Consider the following 20007-nt stretch of genomic DNA (forward strand, 5'->3'; position numbering starts at 1 on the left):
TTTTTTAAATAATCCCTTATTGAATGTTCTGAAGAGTTATGTCTAGTTCAGACTGCGTGATTTTAGCCCCGATTTTGGTTCGCCGACAGGTTTTGAGAAATCGCTGACAAATGCCTGAAATCATAGGCAAATCGCTGCTCGTGCACGTGAGTGAAAATCACACAGTATGAACTTTCAAAGACGCGATCTGAGATAATCGCCGATGAGTCGCCGATGCCTGCGAGATATTTGGCGTGCTAAATATCTGGAGCTGTCGGCGATTCAAATCATGCAGTGTGAATTGAGTTTTGACTGAAAATAACATCAGCCATCGCCTACAGCCAATGAGAGAGCAGCTTTCACTTGTGTGTGCGTGTGTGTATACCTGCTGCTGGCCAGCGGGAGGCTGGGGGAAAAGTTAAAAGCGCTCTTTTTCGGTTTATTTGGACCCACGAAAGGGAGGAAAAACTAGTGGAGGTTTGACAGGACTCAGGAGCAACCGTGTCTGTTTGACGTTTCATACAGAAAGAAATTAGTTTATTATCAACGTTGAGGAGAAATGGCTAATTCAGGTGAGCAAACATGTACATGTTCTACCCCATTAAAGGCTTCTTTCTCATTATGTAGTTAATAACAAAATATATACTACGTGTTTTTGGCTGTGAGACGTATTTTGGACGAAGTTGTCTGCGATTCTTCCCATAGTAAAGTCATGCAATGTAAATGTCCCTGTCGCCGATCCATCTTGCAGTGTAAAAGCAACCACGAAACGCTAGCCCAGATAGTCATGCAGTGTGAAAACATCTGTGACACGACTACTTTGAAAATCATGCAGTCTGAACTCGGCATTAGTTAACTCAGTTTTTAAATGCACAAACTAAGCACAACCGAACAAGACTATTTTGAATCCATTTGGGGCTTGTTGGGGGGCTGATGACTAAATAATCTATAATTCAATGTGTAATATTTTAACAACAGAAACAGCACAAACGGAACTTTCACCGGCAAAAACGAACAAACTACTTTGGTTAAATTTGGAGCTTGTTGGGGGCTGTTGATGTCATCTCCCATAATTAAACGTGTAATATTTTAATAGCGGAAACAGCACAAACAGAACTTTTACCGGCAAAAACCAGCACAAAGCAACAAGACTTTCACCAAAAAAAATTTTGGGTGAATTTTAAGCATGTGGGGGGTATGCCTGACCACTGAATGACCTACAAATATTATTTTATTATTTAAAAAAACAAAAAATCACAAACTAATATTATTGCAGCACAAACAGACCACAAATGAACGGGACTATTTTGCTAACGTTTTGTGTTGGGTGGGGGGCCAATATGTGGGAATCGACTTTCAATGGAAAAACAAATCTCTCAGATTTAATTAAAAATATATTTATTTGTTTTAATGATAAATTAAAGTCTTATGTTTTTGGAAATGGAATGATACAAGGGTGAGTACATGGGAAAAGCATTTTTATTTTGAAGTATACTACTTTATCACAGTAAAATTTAACAATCGAATTGAATCACATTGACTCCTTGGTTCACTTAATTTAAATATTACTGTACTTCACAGACATTGTGTAATTTATTAAAAATGTACACAAACTCTATCTAATTGACTGACTCATTGACATCTACCTGGACTGAATCGTTGCAGATTGCTAGTTCAAAGTAAAATCAGTTGTTATTTTGTGTCTATACAGAACTTTAATATACTGTAGATCTAGATATGTCAGTTTTATTTATTCATTTTTTTTTGTTTGTTTTTTTGTTTGAATGTCCATTGGTTTCTGTTGTAATTTTGCAAGGATACTATTATAGGATACTTTTAAGAGTAGAGCCTATGTTTAGATTAAGGATGAGCTTCAACGCTAATAAATAATTATTAAATTAGTACATTTTAGTGTGCTATTTGTAAGAGTTGCTCATAAAGGTCTGAGAGTATGCAATATACCACTTAAATTGTAATTAACATGTTTTTGTAATAAAAAAAAAATACAGTTTGACCTCTCGTCTGTATTTTGACCACGTTTATAGGATTACATTTATGCTCCCCTTTTTGACCATTGCCTGTTTGACCTTGCCTTTAATAAACTGTATTTAGATCCACACGTCTGTTGTCAGCATCCGATTCATAACAATACATTAAGTTGTCGGCCATGTAATTGTATGCTTGTGTACGTGTGGTCCTGCATTCTGCCATAGTTATTTTGGTTGTCATATACTCACACATTCCTGTAGACTAAACATGTTTTATGCATGCACATGATAAGTTCAATTATGTATGTAGTTTTTGGGCTTCATTGGCTTTTGCAAGAGGAGATACTTTTTCAGAAGATGTTTAAACAGTGTAAACAAAAATGTCTCAATTATGGACTAGGGTTGTATCATAAAATACAGACGAAAAATTGTCTCCCTCTCTCTCATTGTCATGTACTGTATACTGTAGCAATTAGGGATGCTCTGATCAATCTGCTGAATATAGGTATCAGTCGATAATCACATTTCATGACTTAATTGGTTCTCGTTGATCTGGCCAATCTCATGAAACAATCGCAAGTGGTTGTTTACAAGCAGAGGAGGATGCATCTGGGTTATGCATAAGTAGGGCCAGACGGAATCTGCGGACATTTTTTGCTATTTCTGCGCAGAATTGTGTTAAAAATTTGCTGATTTATGCAGAATGATTCAGTATGATCATAACTAAAATCTTAATATATTAAATAAAAAGTAATAACTTTTTAACTTGTATTTATTGTTTACAATGAAAATCCAATGAGATCCACTGTATTTGGTAAACAAAGCAAGTCTTTCGTATAATAGATCTACTAAAAGACAGAAAATATTACTTTACAAACTGTATTGCAAAAAATCATATGAATATTTCCATATTATTTAAAAATATTACTATAATTTAAAAACTGAATAAACATAAATTTACACAAGTAAATAAACAGAATCAGTGGTGGGCAAAAAATCTGCAGAATTCTGCGCTCGCATATTTCGTGTGTGCTTATGCATCAGCAGCACTACAACACATGAGCAATGTTTCCAAATTGCATTATTAGTAATTTTTCTCACCATTTTTTAATCTGTTTTATCTATTTTCATTTTGTAAAGCTGCTTCTGACCATTACATGTATGCAACATTCTTACTTTATTATCTTAGGTAATGCGAGATCTTATACTTAAAGTGTAATTGTGCTTATGCAATGGCAAAGTTATATAAAAAGCTTGAAGAATCAGAATTAGTACTCAGTATCGGTTGATCACCATGACAAGGAATCAGTATTCTGTATCTGCAGTATCTTCTGTATTCTGTAGCTGCAAAAATCCTGAACGTAACATCCCTGGTAGCAATCATAATGAGGCTAAGATGTTAAACAAATGCAACTATTCTAATTCAAAGATTGACAAAACAATATCTTTGGATAGCTAATTTCTCAATAACACAAACATTTTTACATGCATTATTATTAAGACATTGCTCAAATTTGATGACAGTTCAATTCATCTTTATTTGTATAGCACTTTTACAAAGTAGATTGTTGTCAAAGCAGCTTCACATAGAACGGTGTCCGTTCAGTTTCAAGAAAACATTCAGATACAAAGATAAGTTCTGAACATTATGTAGTATGCTATGCTACTACAATGTCATTGCAAAAATGTATAATGTATGTGTCACTATGCATGCCGGGAGTAATAGACTTTTGTTTTCATTTCGTCATGATGCTTTTTATTTAATGTTCACCATTGTTGAACTTCATGTTTTTGATATGTGTGCAAAAAATACCTGCACTTTTTGCAAATTATGCATCTCACTGATACCCTTTAAATGATTATTGATACCTGTCAACTTAAAAAAAAAAAAAAATGCCACCCTGGGGTTATTTGACCTTGGATTCCTAATATCTTAAAAATAGTGAATATCTGATATGAAAGAATAAAGGTTTGCAACTTGAACTTATTAATTTTATTCATCCGTTGTTATTTGACCATTGAGCGTAATTGTTTAAGCGAAATATGTTTATTTCCAGGACGGGAATATGTTTCTTCTTTTAAAAAGTCTTTTTACAGCCACCATAAACTCCTATGTCATGAATGTGTAGATAATAGGGTTAAGCATTGGAGGAAGGGCAGAGGTCAGCGAGAGATTAATGATCCTTGTATTAGTGTCAATAAAAGACCAAAATGCATATGTAAAAGTGATAGGCAAATAAAACACAGCCACTAATATTAAATGAGCAGTGCATGTCTTTGTGGCTCTCTGACGGTCTTGTGGAGTTGTGATTCTGAACAGTGTCACAGCTATGCAAGTATATGAAAAGATGATAAAAAATGCTGGGAACCCGAGAATGATTGCAGGAAACAAACTAGCTATCACAGAGCTTGGGAAATTATTGTTACAGGCAGAGCGATATATCGGCCCATGATCACAGTAGAAACTGTTCACAGTGACAATTACTTTGCAAAAAGAAAGTCTGCTCATGAAAATGGCTCCAATGATCGTTAGCAACAGTGCTAGAGTCCATAATGCGCCAATTATAAAAAACATTAACCTATGGGTTACAATCATATGATATCTTAATGGTAAAGAAATCGCCACTAATCTGTCAAAAGACAGAACAGTTAGAGTTAACGACTGCATTGCAAGAAATGACAAAACAGAGAACATGCTGGACATACACAATCCATATGGCATCAGCTGATTAACAAACAAAAAAGTGTCCAGTAGCTGAGGGATTACAGCTGTACTTTCACAAATGTCTGTCAGTGATAAATTAAATACTGCAATATATTTAGGGGTGTGAAGGTTTCGATCCATAATGATAACAGACATGAGGCAAGAATTTCCAAGCACAGTAATAATGTAGATGAAAAAGAGAAATATGTAATAGTATCTCATGTGAGGTATACCAGAAAAACCACTGATGTAAAAATAAGATGGAGTGGAAACATTCCCATTTCCAACAAAATCTTGATTCATGGTCAGTTTGCTTGCTGCTCCAGCATTCACACGATCTGGTTAGAAAAGCACAAATTGAGTTATATTAAATGTTACAAGGGCATATTCAACTTTATGATCATTTTCATATTATGAAAAAAGTACTAAAAAAACAAAAGTACTAAAAAAAATTTTTGTACTAAAAAAGGCCTAATATTCGATACATTCTATATTGTAAAACACTCTTACAAGCATGCACAAAAAAACAAAATGCTTCTTAGTTATATTGAAATCCCATATTCATGTAAAAAGTTCTATATTCTCCAAATGCACAGTGTATAACTCGCACACATTCCCAAAAACAAATTTCCGTTACATTAAACTTACATTTTTCATATATGCAAGATTTGAAGATGATGCTACAATGCTGTTTAGGTATGATATGCAAAAAGAAAGGAGGTGAGCAGCACAAACAAATACTAGAAAGAGTTGTTCTTGTTTATAGACAGATGGTTCTGTAAAAAGACTGTGACCTGTGACATTCTGAGTTATATATACCACTATATGTAGTGTAATACCTTGCCTCTCCAGACTTTTCAGCTGGCCAATCGTGGCACTGGCAGCATATTCTGCTACATCAACTGCTAATTCATATAGAGAAACCTGTCCTGTTACTTAATCATGTCTAATAATATTAGCTATAAAATGAGCCCCTTACTTTATACTGTATACACCCAAAGCTGTTCTTCAAGCATTTAGTTTCTTCTGTCCTCCTTGAGTGTCAAGACAGTGCTTTTACTCCACTGAGTCATTAGGATCCACACGGATCGCAATGTCAGAACTTCTTGCTGGTCTTACAACACAAGGTTTTCCTTTGCTACTTAGGTTTCCCCAGTTCGCCCTTTTAGAGACTGACCAGGCGCCTGTACCATGAAGCTGAATTAGCTTTAGATTCAGTGTAGTTTGTATCAATCTTGGGTGTTAGGCAACATGAAAGCAGGCAGCTTGACTTTATTTACTCTTTGTTGCCATGGTATTTTGGAGCGGCTGAGATGTGCTGAGCTACCTTCGTGATACCTCAAACCCAGAATTGGTGCAAACTATGCCGAAACCTAACTGGCTATCCAGCTAATCTGGCTTTACGATACAGGCCCAGAGGCTTAAACTTGCTTGGCTTCAGTGGTCAATCAGGCTATCAGGTGAAATGGCCATGGTATTTGGACAATTGATTGTTTTGCGAATTGTTATTGTGAGAAAGCACACCAAAACAATTGCTGTTTCTCAATATGCATTCTTCAGTGATCTTGCGTCCTTGTGTTCTTGTGTAACGTCATCATCAACCATCAAAGTTCAGTTCCAAAACTCAAGAACGAAGGATGCGTGAGTTTCTGCATGTCTTCTTGGTATCGAGGATGCACCGATGCAGACTTGGGTACCGTACTCGCTCGAGAAGCTCCAGAAGTCATTGCGACTGAACAAAGGAGTCTCAGGAGTTTCCCTAAATGAGACTGTAAAAAAGTAAATATTAACATGAAAAACTTAATAGAGGCATAAGCACATTAAGGGTGTTTATTTGCTGAAATTCATATAAAAATCTGTTTTATTTGTATTGTGCTAAGTATATTTGTATGGTTTTTGTGCATGTTGTTTATATTGAAATATATAATACGCAGCATCTCATTTCTCAGAGGTCGCATTCTGTGTTCTTGTGCTCTCTCAAATTCGTTCTTTCGAGGTGACCTGGCAAGACAGGTCTTCATAAGACCGCAAGTCCGTTCTCTGCGTTCTTGGAATTTCTAAACAGCCAATGTACTCATACTTTGCTGCATTCTACCAAAACTCACAAATTTTGATCAAATTGATATGTTCTTGTTATGATTAAATGGTCACAAGGCTCACTAGAGGGCACTTCATCCATCCTGAACCACTGCTATTCACCTGGACTACATTTCCCACTATGCATTTCATCAAATCACTCAATGACAGCTGTTGCACATTTCATTGCAATCTTCTGAAATATTTAAGAACCACTCATTCACATACTCATGACTAGGGCCAGACGGAATATGCAGACATTTTTTCTATTTCTGCACAGAATTGTATTTAAAATTTGAGGATTTATGCAGTTATTTTGGGAGTATCTTAACTAAAACCTTAATAAATAAAATAAAAAGTAATACATTTTTAACTTTTATTGAATGTTTACAATGCAAATCCATCTAGATACACTTTATTTGGTAAACAAAGCAAGTCTCATATCTACTAAAAGGCAGAAAATATGACTTCACAAACTGTATTGTAACTAAATCATATGAATATTTTCACATTAGTCAATAATATTACTGTATTTAATTTAAAGATGGAATAAATACAAATTTACACAACATTTACACAAGTAAAAAAACAAAGTAAATTATGGGCAAAAAATCTGCGGAATTCCGCGAACACAGATTCCTTATGAGCCTACTCATGACTCTTGTATCAGCATTATGAACTTCTCTAAGTGTTTTTTTATGTTTTGCCTAGTTTTTTTTTTTTTTTGTTTTTTTTTTTTTTGGTTAACCTTGGACAGTTTTTTGTATTGTATGATTGTTTGGTGACTGGCCTGGCCTGACCTTTTGTCTGTATTGGTGGATTACTCTCTTGGATTAATTGTCACTAGTGTTTGCTCATGTTTTGAACTTGAAACTTCAACTCAGTTGTTACTCGTTTATAACTATCCAGATCTTTTCTTTTTCTTGCCTTCTTTTGTCCATGTCGTTACTGTAGCTGCTTAACATGAATTAATTCATTCAAAATTACTGAGCACATCTGCTAAAGTGATGTAGAGTATGACAAAAATATAATATTTAATAAGTTTTAAATAAATTATGCTTTTACAGAGCAGTCAAAGTTAACTTGAAATTGCAAAAAACATGACAAACATTTGCACATTAAAAGTGTGTAGTTCACAATGTTTTTTTTTTTTTTTTTTTGCTGAAGAATTAGTTCAATGTATTTTAAATTGATTTTCTGGTTTTTAATTGCATTAGTTTAAAGTTTTACACAGTATTCTGTGGCTGTAAAACCATATGTTATGCTGCCAAATTCATTAGAGTAATATTGCAGAAATTACAATTTGGCTAAAAAGCTTGTGTTTTTGTAAAATGTGTGCATTTAGTTCATTTAGGTTTTGGTCATCCATCAAAATAGTTGATTTCTTTAGTCTTTCATGTTATGTGTGCATTCACAAGTCTGTCTGTATGTGTGCTAAGGATGTGTAGTAATTAACAAATGTTGCATCATCTAACTCTAAGGTGTCTTTTCCAAAGGATAATTACAAAATGTCTTAATTATCCTACTAATAGCTCTGTGTTTGCTCAGGAAAAACTGCGGAGAGTTTCATGAGGTACCTGGGAGATTTCTGCCTGGTGTCTCGAAGCTCATTAGTGTGAAGCAACAGTGAAAAAAAACAAGTGTAATGTGACTTGTAGTGCACCCACGAGAGAACATTCACAGAGGGCAGAGGTCACGTTGAACTTTACATGAAAAACACTTGTACATTAAAAACAAAGATAATTTTTTGGTCTTGGTCACAGCCATGGAAAGGTAATTTAAAATTTTACTAGTCTCATGCCCCTTTTTCCTCAATCTCCTTATGATGGTGGCTCTAAAAAGGGTTTTTAATGTTCGAGAAACATGAATTTCACATGAAGAATTTATTTATATGTAATCTAACAGTGTAATGGAACCTGCCACTTCTGAATTATATATATATAATATTAATTAAACAATATTATATGAAATACAAATACACTTCACTCCACTACAACTGGTTCAACTTAAATAATTTATTATCTATATATAAATAATACAAACAAACACTTTTTTGTTACAAGAAAATTTGTCCTAAGCCCATAAATCATACATTTTAATATAATCCACATATAGTGTATCTTACACATTCAGTTCTAAATCCAATTATTAAGAGGAATTATAAATTCTGTCTGTTTTTATAGGAGGCAAATATTCTTAACAGTAACATTTTTTTTCTCCTTAAACTAAAATACTAGTTTATCTAAGGACATTTTACACTTAATTATATAATTATTTAGTGTTTAATTATTTAATTAACTTTTTAATCGACTATATATTATTATTTACTTTTAATATTTTGAACACGTCTTTCAATTCATTAGCCAAATAATCAGAATATGCAGGACAAATTACATAAAAGTTGGGTATGTGGTATGTACATTATATTTACATTTTGTATTACTACATCCACATGTAAATCAATTGTCTGTCTGTTTGTGTGTGAGTAATTACAGTCATTATCTTAGTGACTTACAGCCTTAGTAACTTAGAAACACTACCAGGGCCTTCCAATGAGACATTTCAATGTGTTAATGTTGTTGTTCCATGAACCTTTTATTCTTGTTGTCAAACTATTTTAATAACTGTAACGAGGCAGTTCAATCATAACTTAATGTTAAAACAGCTATCATAACATGATCAATATGTGGCTCTTTTTGGATTCTCAGAAGCTATATATATATATATATATATATATATATATATATATATATATATATATATATATATATATATATAAATAACAGGAAAGGAAAGGCGTTGGGACCATTCTTTATTTATATATATATATATATATATATATATATATATATATATATATATATATATATATATATATATATATATATATATAGCTTCTGATAATCCAAAAAGAGCCACATATTGATCATGTTATGATAGCTATGATATATATATAACAGGAAAGGAAAGGCGTTGGGACCATTGTTTATATATATATATATATATATATATATATATATATATATATATATATAGCTTCTGTGAATCCAAAAAGAGCCACATATTGATCATGTTATGATAGCTATGATATATATAGAACAGGAAAGGAAAGGCGTTGGGACCATTGTTTTTGTTTACATCCCTATTAATGGTTTATATTCGGTTTAAATAAAATATATTACATTTCTAAATAAATGTGTGATTATAAATGATCATAAAATATTAGTTTTTATTATATTAGTTTAATATAATATGGAGAGAATTTTCTGTGCATGCTGTGCATGTTTACTTTGCTAAGCTTAATTGATCACGGCTGCTAGGAAACCATGACGCATTTCTTACACTATAAAAAGCACGTATAAAGGGTATGATTTTATTAAAATGTTAATCAGGATGAAAGGATCATCTCAGACAATTTTTTATTTCATGTTTTAAGTACACCAATTGCAGAGTAAGGACCTAAAGAGGACAAAACGTTTTTTTTCATTAAGAATTAAGAATTTTTCATTAAGAATGCATGAAACTCTTTTTGTACTTTTATTAAAACTTTACTTCAATTTACACAGTTTTCAACACCTATGTACTACAGAGACTGTGTGCATTTTTCTGCCATATTCCTTCATTGACACTTTATTTCTGTGTATGTATGAGTATGTTGATGGTCTGATTGACTTAGTTTTTTCAACTATACTGAATATGTTTTAAAATATTTAACTCCATATTTTAGGAAGTGGGTGACTAAAAATGGCAAATGAAAATTACACAGTAAAAAATGTTGACAGTTTGATAATCACTGGATTTGATCACCTGCAAAACCAAAAGCTTCTTGGATTCCTCGTACTGATATCCTACATGCTCATACTGCTTGGAAATGGAATAAATCTGTTTATCATCTTGACTGACAGACATTTACACAAACCAATGTACATATTAATCTGTAATCTAGCTGTTGTTGACATAATGTACTCCTCGACCTGCAGCACAACCATGATCTCAGTGCTGATAGCTGAGATTAAAACTGTTTCATACTACTCTTGTATCTCCAGGACATACTTCTATCATCTTGGTGGTTTCACAGAGTGCATGGCTCTGACATTAATGGCAATAGACAGACTTATTGCTATTAGGCTTCCATTAAGATACCACAGCATTGTCACAAATTCACGAGTCTTTCTGCTTATTTTTCTGACCTGGCTCGCTGGTTTTGCTGTTATAGGTTATGTGATATCAATATTGGACAATGTCCCATACTGTCAGCCAATCATCAAATATGTGTTTTGTGAGTATGCTTCCATGATCAGAGCTGCTTGTGTTGACCCTGAGCCATATTTTTTTATACCTGCAATGTTAAATATGTGGCTATTGTGTGGACAGTTCCCTTTTATTTTGTGCACGTATGCTGTTTTGGCATATAGTGTGACTAAACTGGCCAACAATTCAAGCAAAAAGCAAATGATCAACACTTGCTTGAGTCATATAATTGTTCTCTCCAGTTTTTATGCTCCAAAGCTTGTCTCTAGCTTACTTACTCGAATAGGAGTTGTGTTGACTTTAACTGAGCGAAATGCAATTCTGATTACAGCTTCTTTAGTTTCTCCCTTAATAAACCCCACTGTTTATTGCACCAGGACTAAAGAAATCAGGAAGCGATTAGCAAATGTATTTTTGCATAGGAAAACAGTACCAAATCCTTTGAAGTCAATTTCAAAAGGTTCATCATCTTAGTTTATTTTGTTTCGGTTGTTTTTGGGACACTTTTTTTCCCATGTTAGAAACTGTAAACCAAAGCATTGACATGCAGATTATTAATTTCTTGTTTTCAGATAGAATACAAAATAGAGGAAATATCAGTTTTGAAATGACAGTATTGTGCCTGTTGTAAATATTAAATGTAATGTTGAACACAAAAACAAATAAAAAAACTACCTTTTTAAAAAAATTGTTTATAAATGAATTTTTATATATAAAAGTTGAATAATAGCCATAATAAACTAAACAAAGTTTGATGTCCCTCAGTCCCAAATGTAAATCAATTACTATTTTTATTGAAACGTCTGTTCACAGGGGTCTAAACCACTCTGGAGGGTAATGAATCAGTTAGAAGACCCTTGTGTAAGGTACAAGTATTATTGCTCATTAGTTTCATTGAGCTCCAACCTGCTATACAAAATACATGTAAACAGTTACTCGCTGCTTGGATACTCTATATAGGTCTTTAAATTATGCACAGATATATTTAAATTACATAATAGAATACTTGATTCTGCTTGCTTAATCAGAATATTGAGCATTATTTCATAACATTATTAATGCTCATCTCAACATCATGCAGGCCACTTCAATCTTCAAACAAACATAATGCAAAATGCTGTGATATAAACCAAGAAAATATTCACTTTAAGGTGAAGTTTGTTATGTTAATGGAGAGATTTCAGTAATCTTGTTAACTCAGCATGAGTCTGTTAATTTGTGTTGGGTGTTTTATTGTGCAAATCGTCTTGGAATGTGTCTTTGGACTGCAGAGCAAGAATTGATTGATGTGCAGAGTTTAAAAATTGTTACAGCAAAATACAACACGCAGGATTGAGAAGCCACTGTGACTGTTAAACACACATATGGCACTCATACACTAACATTTATACACTTTCAATCATGGTCCCATTGCTGGCAAATAAATATGTATGCATGAATCTGTGTAGTGCTGTCTTTATTGAACATATGTGTTTGTTTAATGTGATTGTTTTTATTTTATGTTTTTTGTCTACTCTCTGAAATTATCGCTGTGTTTATGTACTATTTGAATACAAAACCAATTCAAACATTATCCCTTATCTTTCTATACACACTGAAGTAACCACAGACACATGTTCATTTGAACATGATTTATTAAATAAACAAACCATAAAAAGATTACATCCACTCACCGGTCTCCACTCTTTAGAACCAAACCAATGCAACCTAGGACATTTATACGGTATTTTCCCTCCGTTCATTCAGAGTGGCCATTTTGGCATGACATCATCAGGGTCATCACCTTATGGTCGGTGATTAAAAACCCATTGCTGCTTGTTTTGTTTTGAGTTTTATGTACATACTTATTAACTTTCATTCATTATTATTTTGTTTAATGTTTTTTATATGTATATTTGTCTACATGTTACAATACCAAACTCTAAAATGAGATAATCCATGGGTAACAGCTAAAAATATAAAATGGTTTCCAAACCCAAACACTGTTACGGCACTAGTGATCTTGTCCAATGTTAACCATTATCCACTAGAAAGAGACGTTTTGTTATCTAGTGTTTTTCTAGAGTGTTTGGACCAGGTGCAGAGTATTGCATGCAAAGTTTGTTTGAATAAAACAAAGTGAACTGGGGTCTGTTCTTCGTACATGGATTACTCAATTAGCTGGATATGGATATTGACGATTTAACATGATAAGTGGCACGGTAAGTAATGCTGTCGCCTCACAGCAAGAAGGTCGCTGGTTCTAGCTACGGCTGGGTCAGTTCAGATGGCGTTTTTGTGTGGAGTTGGCATGTTTTCCCTGCGTTTGTGTGGGTTTCCTCCGGGTGCTCCAGTTTTCCACACAGTCCTAAGACATGGGGTACAAGTGAATTGGGTAAGCTGTAGTGTTTAAATGAATGTGTGTGGATGTTTCCCAGAGATAGGTTGCTGCTGAAAGGGCATCCGCTGTGTAAAAACGTGCTTGATAAGTTGGCAGTTCATTCCGCTGTGGCAACCCCGGATTAATAAAGGGACTAAGCCGATTGAAAGAAGATGTCACTAAAGGAACATCCTTGCTCTATTTTTAGATTAAAGGCTTATTGGGCTCAACATAAGATCAACATTCACCACATGATCGCTCTAATCGGAATTATGATTTGTAACTTTAGGTAGGTTTGCAAACGTGTACTTTTTATTCCGTCTACCATAAACTTCAGCCATTTGCATTAATTTTGCTTTCATTTTTGATTAAATATTGATTGATACTTAAATTGAATATACTTTTCTGGTTTGGACCTTTATTTTGTTTTGTTACTTTATTCTTGAGCCAGGAGGTTGTAACTGGAGATATTGGAGAAAGTGTGTTTTGGCAGATTTTAATCAGATCTTTTGATTTAGCTGAACAGGCCTGTAAATACCTTGCAAATATTGTGTAGTTTATCTTTCTTAATTGTTATTTTGTCACTTTCATCTTTATGCTGGATTTTCTTTTTTACTTTTTGCCAATTAAATCACATTTCACCTTCATCAGCAGCTTCTGTGTCACTTTTGCTTCCCATCCGCCGGTTCACTCTTAACAATCAACAAAACTGCCTCCATACTTTAGTGAACTCAATACCAAACTATAGTCATACAAAGAATAAACTACTACAGGAGCATGTATCTTGTAGAGAGGAAATGTGACATGATCAAAAATGAAACAGCGAAAAATGAAAGCAAACAGTTTATTTTATTATCGACTTATCTATGTATGTATCTTTAAAGGTAAAGATATTTTGATAGTTTGTTTTATTTAATGATTAATTTAGTTATGATGACATGTTATAGACTGTCAAAGACAAATTGATTTTTCACAATTTTGTACAGAAAAACAAAAATAGTCATTCTTGGCCATTCAAACAAGAAAATGATACAATCTAATATAAAATCAGACACGGACGACAAAACTATCAGATCCATCTGAATTACCAAAGACTATAGAATACACAAGACATGTGCCCAGTCTTGACTGGGGAAAAGTGTAACTGTCAATATGGCGAATAAAGCCCTGCCTTCTAGTACAGAAGCCAATGAGCGATTGATATAGGCAGACGATTCTCCAGAGGAGGGGCTGGCACCAGATGTGAATTTCTGCAGATTTTGTGTGACTCAAACATTTAGAAATGAAACCAAAAAGACAGTTGTTGGTTAATCTTATTGTTGTTTCCTAATATGAAATTTAATAATGAGTTTGGTAAGCAATTTTGGAGAGATTGATGTTTTCCTATTTAAACAGAACGCAAGGGAGGCGTTTCAAAGATGGTTGGCAAGTGAAATTACTTTACAATTATGCAGAGTGCTGCATTTTAAAGCAGAGAAACAGTCAAACAGACTCTTTAAATTGTGGTTATCTTAAGTCTGATGTGATTTAGCACGACAGGGCTATGTAGTTGTGAAATACTTTCTTCATGTTTCTGTTGAAAAGGTCTAACACAGAACAAAAACTTACTGTTGTTTTGATTTTTTTTTATAATGCTTTTGCTCATATTGGAGGCTGTAAGGGAAAGCATAGACATGTGCCATGTCCCAATCTGCATACTATCCTTCCTAAATAGTATTTGAAACTAGAATAAGTATTTTCCAAACTGTATTATGTTGAAAAGAGTATACTACACCCAAAATTTGTTTGCTATTTGTTTAAACTACTTATTCAAAACGTGCTGAAACACAAATATTCTCAGTTTTTTGCAACGGCTTAATTGTTTTATGATCAATCCACCTAAATTTCCAAACTAACAAGTTAACTTAATCCCTTCATGTTGTCTCAACACAAAATAATTGAATGGAAACCAGCAATTTTTACGGTTTAAAGTTTCCCTGGTGGTTTACTGTTTCCGGTAGAAATTCAAAGTGTACGCATACCTGCCAACATTTGAGAGAGAGACTTACCAAAATTGATTACTAGGGGATAATTACGCAAATTTTTCAGGAGAAATAACAAATTAGGAGGGTGTATACTTGACAGCCATCAAGTAGAGAGGCTTTGGTAAAGATGAATGACTCTTTAATAGGGCTTCATGATTCTGGGAAAAACGTGAATCACAATTTTTGCTTAATATCCAGATCGCAATTTTCTCACGATTCTATAAATGTTAAATAAAGGTTAATATGATAAGCCTATTATTATTAATTCTCAAACATATGGTAAAACAACAATGATAATATTACGCCTATGTGTAGGTCTACTGTTGCTTAAAATGCAAAATTTTGTATTATGGTGGACTTGAACAGACTTTCAATATGTCCTGTTTGTTAATTCACAGTAAAATGATGACAGCAGAATATAATTATTCATAACTATAAAATTGAATTATTATGTTTTAGACATGTGCTTGTCATCTGTCATTGACAACATTATTAGACAATTATGTTTCCATCATATACAGGCTAGGGTTGTTACACTGACACATTAAACATTTATTTTCATGCACACTTTGTGTTCGCTATGAAATAAAAAACATATCAAATGTTGTTCGTAATCATAACTGTGAAATGCGATATGATCATTTAATGGTGTGTGCACAGGTTTCACTTTCACTTCCTAGTGCTGCTACTGTCACTGAGAAAACTACTTGCAAATCAAACCTTCTGCATGGTCCTCAAACGATCGCTCTTTGCAACAAACTGAACACTATTTACAACTTTATTACCTGTTATTCACAGCATGTGCAGGTTGTGTTTAATAAAGTAGGCGACATTTGTGTGCATGCGCGCATTCTCCTCAGTAAACAAACAGAGCGTCAGCTCACGTGTGATTTACACCGTAAGTACATCATTACATTTAGACAGAAATAACATTTTGGATAAATTAAACCTTATAAATACAGTATGTGACATTTTTAACACCATTTGAAGGTGTCAATGTTGCTGTGAAGACTTCTGCGGCCGCCTTTTTCTTCTCTCCTGACCTAGAAATTATAATTGGCTGAACCGTAGAAAAGGCTAAATTAAGATTGTGTGTAGGGTCGAATCGAGATTGTGATCTTTTTACGATTAATCGTGCAGCCCTACTCTTAAATATTAACCTACAGGAAAATACCTTAATCAAGTTTTTTTGCATTATATTTCATCTGCTACTACAAAAATTACTTTTATAAAGATGTGTTTGGTTATTAACTTCTGAAAACCTAAAGAGATTTCTCTGCATGAAAGACTCAATGTAGATGCAGAAGAAAGAAAGAAATGTAGATGATGTGAGGAGATTGACGAAGGTCACAACTAAGCAATGCAATGCTTGGTTAATTAGGAAATAGTTTGTCCCACAGCTTGCATACTCTTCTGTTACACAGTCAAAAGTATGTACTTTTTCCTCACAAAGATAAGTAAAAAGAGGTGAATTTGGATGCAGCATTGTCAATGTTTATTTGTATGAATTAGTAAGTGGACTCTTGTGTAAAGTCATTGTCACAGTTCAGCTACAATATACTATATAATATGTTAAAAGTTACTTGCTTGTAGCCTGCACACATTGTTTTTGGAGATTGACAAGTCCTCACAGACATGTAAATTAAAAATAAGTGCTAATTGGAAAGATACGTTCTATGTTTTGTTGTGGTTGCTATGAAACCATGACATTGCCTGTCTCGGAAAATAAACGTATAAAATGCAGGAACGCTCACACACACTTCACTTGACCTGGATTGAAGGAGTGTTAGAGAGATTTGCATATTAAATTCTCATTTATGTTGCTTTATTTAAAAAGTTATAACAAGGGGAATTATTTTGAAAATACTTTCTTTATTCTTCAGAATGAATGAAACTCTTTTTGTACTTTTGTTAAAACTGTACTTCAATCTTAACAGTTTTCATCACCTGTACCTTACAGAAACTGCCTGCATCTTTCTGCCCTTTTCTTTTACAGGAGCTTTTTTTCTCTGCATATATGAGTACATTGAGGATGTAGTTGCCAGCTTTCAACTACACTAACTGGGTACTAACTGTATGTAAGAGATTTGGTAATTGATAATGGCGAATGAAACTTTTGTGAAAAATGTTGACAGCTTTATAATTACTGGATTTGATCACCTGCAGAACCAAAAGCTCCTTGGATCGCTCATCTTGATAACCTACATACTCATACTGCTTGGGAATGGCATCAATCTGTTTATCATCTCGACTGACAGACATTTACACAAACCAATGTACATATTAATCTGTAATCTAGCCGTTGTTGATGTAATGTACTCCTCGACCTGCAGCACAACCATGATCTCAGTGCTGCTGGCTGAGATTAAAACTGTTTCATTCTACTCTTGCATCTCCAGGACATACTTCTATCATGTTGGTGGTTTCACAGAGTGCATGGCTCTGACATTAATGGCAATAGACAGACTTATTGCTATTAGGCTTCCATTAAGATACCACAGCATTGTCACAAATTCACGAGTCTTTCTGCTTATTTTTCTGACCTGGCTCGCTGGTTTTGCTGTTATAGGTTACGTAATATCAGTTTCGGACAATGTCCCATACTGTCAGCCAATCATCAAATATGTGTTTTGTGAGTATGCTTCCATGATCAGAGCTGCTTGTGTTGATCCTGAGCCATATTTTTTTATATCTGCGATGTTAAATATGTGGCTATTGTGTGGACAGTTCCCTTTTATATTGTGCACATATGCTGTTCTGGCATATAGTGTGACTAAACTGGCCAACAATTCAAACAAAAAGCAATTGATCAACACTTGCTTGAGTCATATAATTGTTCTCTCCAGTTTTTATGCTCCAAAGCTTGTCTCTACCTTACTCACTCGAATAGGAGTTGTGTTGACTTTAACAGAGCGAAATGCAATTCTGATTACAGCTTCTCTTGTTCCACCTTTAATAAACCCCACTGTTTATTGCATAAGGACTAAAGAAATCAGGAAACGATTATCAAATGTATTTTTGCATAGGAAAACAGTACCAAATCCTTAAGTCAATTTCAAAAGGTTCATCATCTTAGTTTACCTTGTTTCGATTGCTTTTGGGACAATTTTTTCTCACATTAGAAACTGTAAACCAAAGCATTGAAATGCAGATTATTAATTTACTGTTTTCAGTAATAATAGAGGAAATATCAGCTTTTAAATGACAGTATTGTGCCTGTTGTAAATATTAAATGTAATGTTGAACACAAAAAAACAAATAAAAACCTACCTTTTAAACAAAATTGTTTATAAATTAATTTTTATACGTAAAAGTTAAATAATAGCCATAATCTAAACAAAGTTTGATGTCCCTCAGTCCCAAATGTAAATCAATTGCTATTTTTATTAAAACGTCTGTTCACAGGGGTCTAAACCACTCTGGAGGGTAATGAATCAGTTAGAAGACCCTTGTGTAAGGTACAAGTATTATTGCTCATTAGTTTCATTGAGCCTCCAACCTGCTATACAAAATACATGTAAACAGTTACTCGCTGCTTGGATACTCTATTTAGGTCTTTAAATTAATATGCACAGATATATTTATAATACATGACATACTAGAATACTTGATTCTGCTTGCTTAATCAGAATATTGAGCATTATTTCATAACATTATTAATGCTCATCTCAACATCATGCAGGCCACTTTAAACAAACATAATGCAAAATGCTGTGACATAAACCAAGAAAATATTCACTTTAAGGTGAAGTTTGTTATGTTAATGGAGAGATTTCAGTAATCTTGTTAACTCAGCATGAGTCCGTTAATTTGTGTTGGGTGTTTTATTGTGCAAATCATTTTGAAATGTGTCTTTGGACTGCAGAGCAAGAATTGATTGACGTGCAAAGTTTAAAAATTGTTATTCAAATTGGTTGTTTTATTTTGAGTTTTATATACACATTTACTTTCATTTATTATTATTTTGTTTATTGTTCTTTATATATATATATTTGTCTACATGTTACAATACCAAACTCTAATATGGGATAATCCATCATTAGTAAGGCCTAATGATATAAAATGGTTCCCAAAAACTGTTACAGCGCTAGTGATCTTGTCGAATATTAACCAGTATCCACTAGATGGAGGCATTCATTCTTTCCTCTTCAGCTTTGGAGTTTTTGTTTCTTTTTTTTTTTTATAATTTTATGTATCATTTCAATTAATATTTGATTAAACATACTTAAATTGATTATATTTTTCTGGTTTGGACCTTTATTTGGTTTTGTTACTTTATTCTTGAGCCAGGAGGTTGTAACAGGAGATATTGGAGAAAGTGTGTTTTGGCAGATTTTAATCAGATCTTTTGATTTAGCTGAACAGGCCTGTAAATACCTTGCAAATATTGTGTAGTTTATCTTTCTTTATTGTTATTTTGTCACTTTCATCTTTATGCTGGATTTTCTTTTTTACTTTTTGCCAATTAAATCACATTTCACCTTCATCAGCAGCTTCTGTGTCACTTTTGCTTCCCATCCGCCGGTTCACTCTTAACAATCAACAAAACTGCCTCCATACTTTAGTGAACTCATTACTAAACTCAAGTCATTCAAATAATAACTACTACAGAAGCATGTATCTTGT

General features: G+C 33.5%; 4 protein-coding genes across 19 annotated transcripts in view; 3 read left to right on the forward strand and 1 right to left on the reverse strand.

The window, feature by feature from the left end:
- or30bv1 (odorant receptor, family 30, subfamily BV, member 1) overlaps positions 1-20007 on the forward strand; it is a 190265-nt gene that overhangs the window by 53879 nt on the left and 116379 nt on the right. The window lies entirely within an intron of this gene.
- On the reverse strand, positions 4015-4974 carry or42b2 (odorant receptor, family 42, subfamily B, member 2). The gene is given in 1 exon segment (NM_131131.1): positions 4015-4974. A coding segment is annotated over 1 exon segment (960 nt).
- or80a2 (odorant receptor, family 80, subfamily A, member 2) lies at positions 10492-11472 on the forward strand. Its single transcript, NM_001256340.1, has one exon. It carries the CDS (start codon positions 10492-10494, stop codon positions 11470-11472), a length of 981 nt encoding a protein of 326 aa, NP_001243269.1.
- or80a6 (odorant receptor, family 80, subfamily A, member 6) lies at positions 17482-18429 on the forward strand. Its single transcript, NM_001256341.1, has one exon. The coding sequence runs from the start codon at positions 17482-17484 to the stop codon at positions 18427-18429; it is 948 nt and encodes a 315-aa protein (NP_001243270.1).

Source organism: Danio rerio, chromosome 10, assembly GCF_049306965.1.
Source record: "Danio rerio strain Tuebingen ecotype United States chromosome 10, GRCz12tu, whole genome shotgun sequence".
NCBI lineage: Eukaryota > Metazoa > Chordata > Actinopteri > Cypriniformes > Danionidae > Danio > Danio rerio.

Coding starts and splice junctions, on each gene's coding strand:
- or80a2 (NM_001256340.1), top strand. CDS start 10,492: ATGGCAAATGAAAATTACACAGTAAAAAATGTTGACAGTTTGATAATC.
- or80a6 (NM_001256341.1), top strand. CDS start 17,482: ATGGCGAATGAAACTTTTGTGAAAAATGTTGACAGCTTTATAATTACT.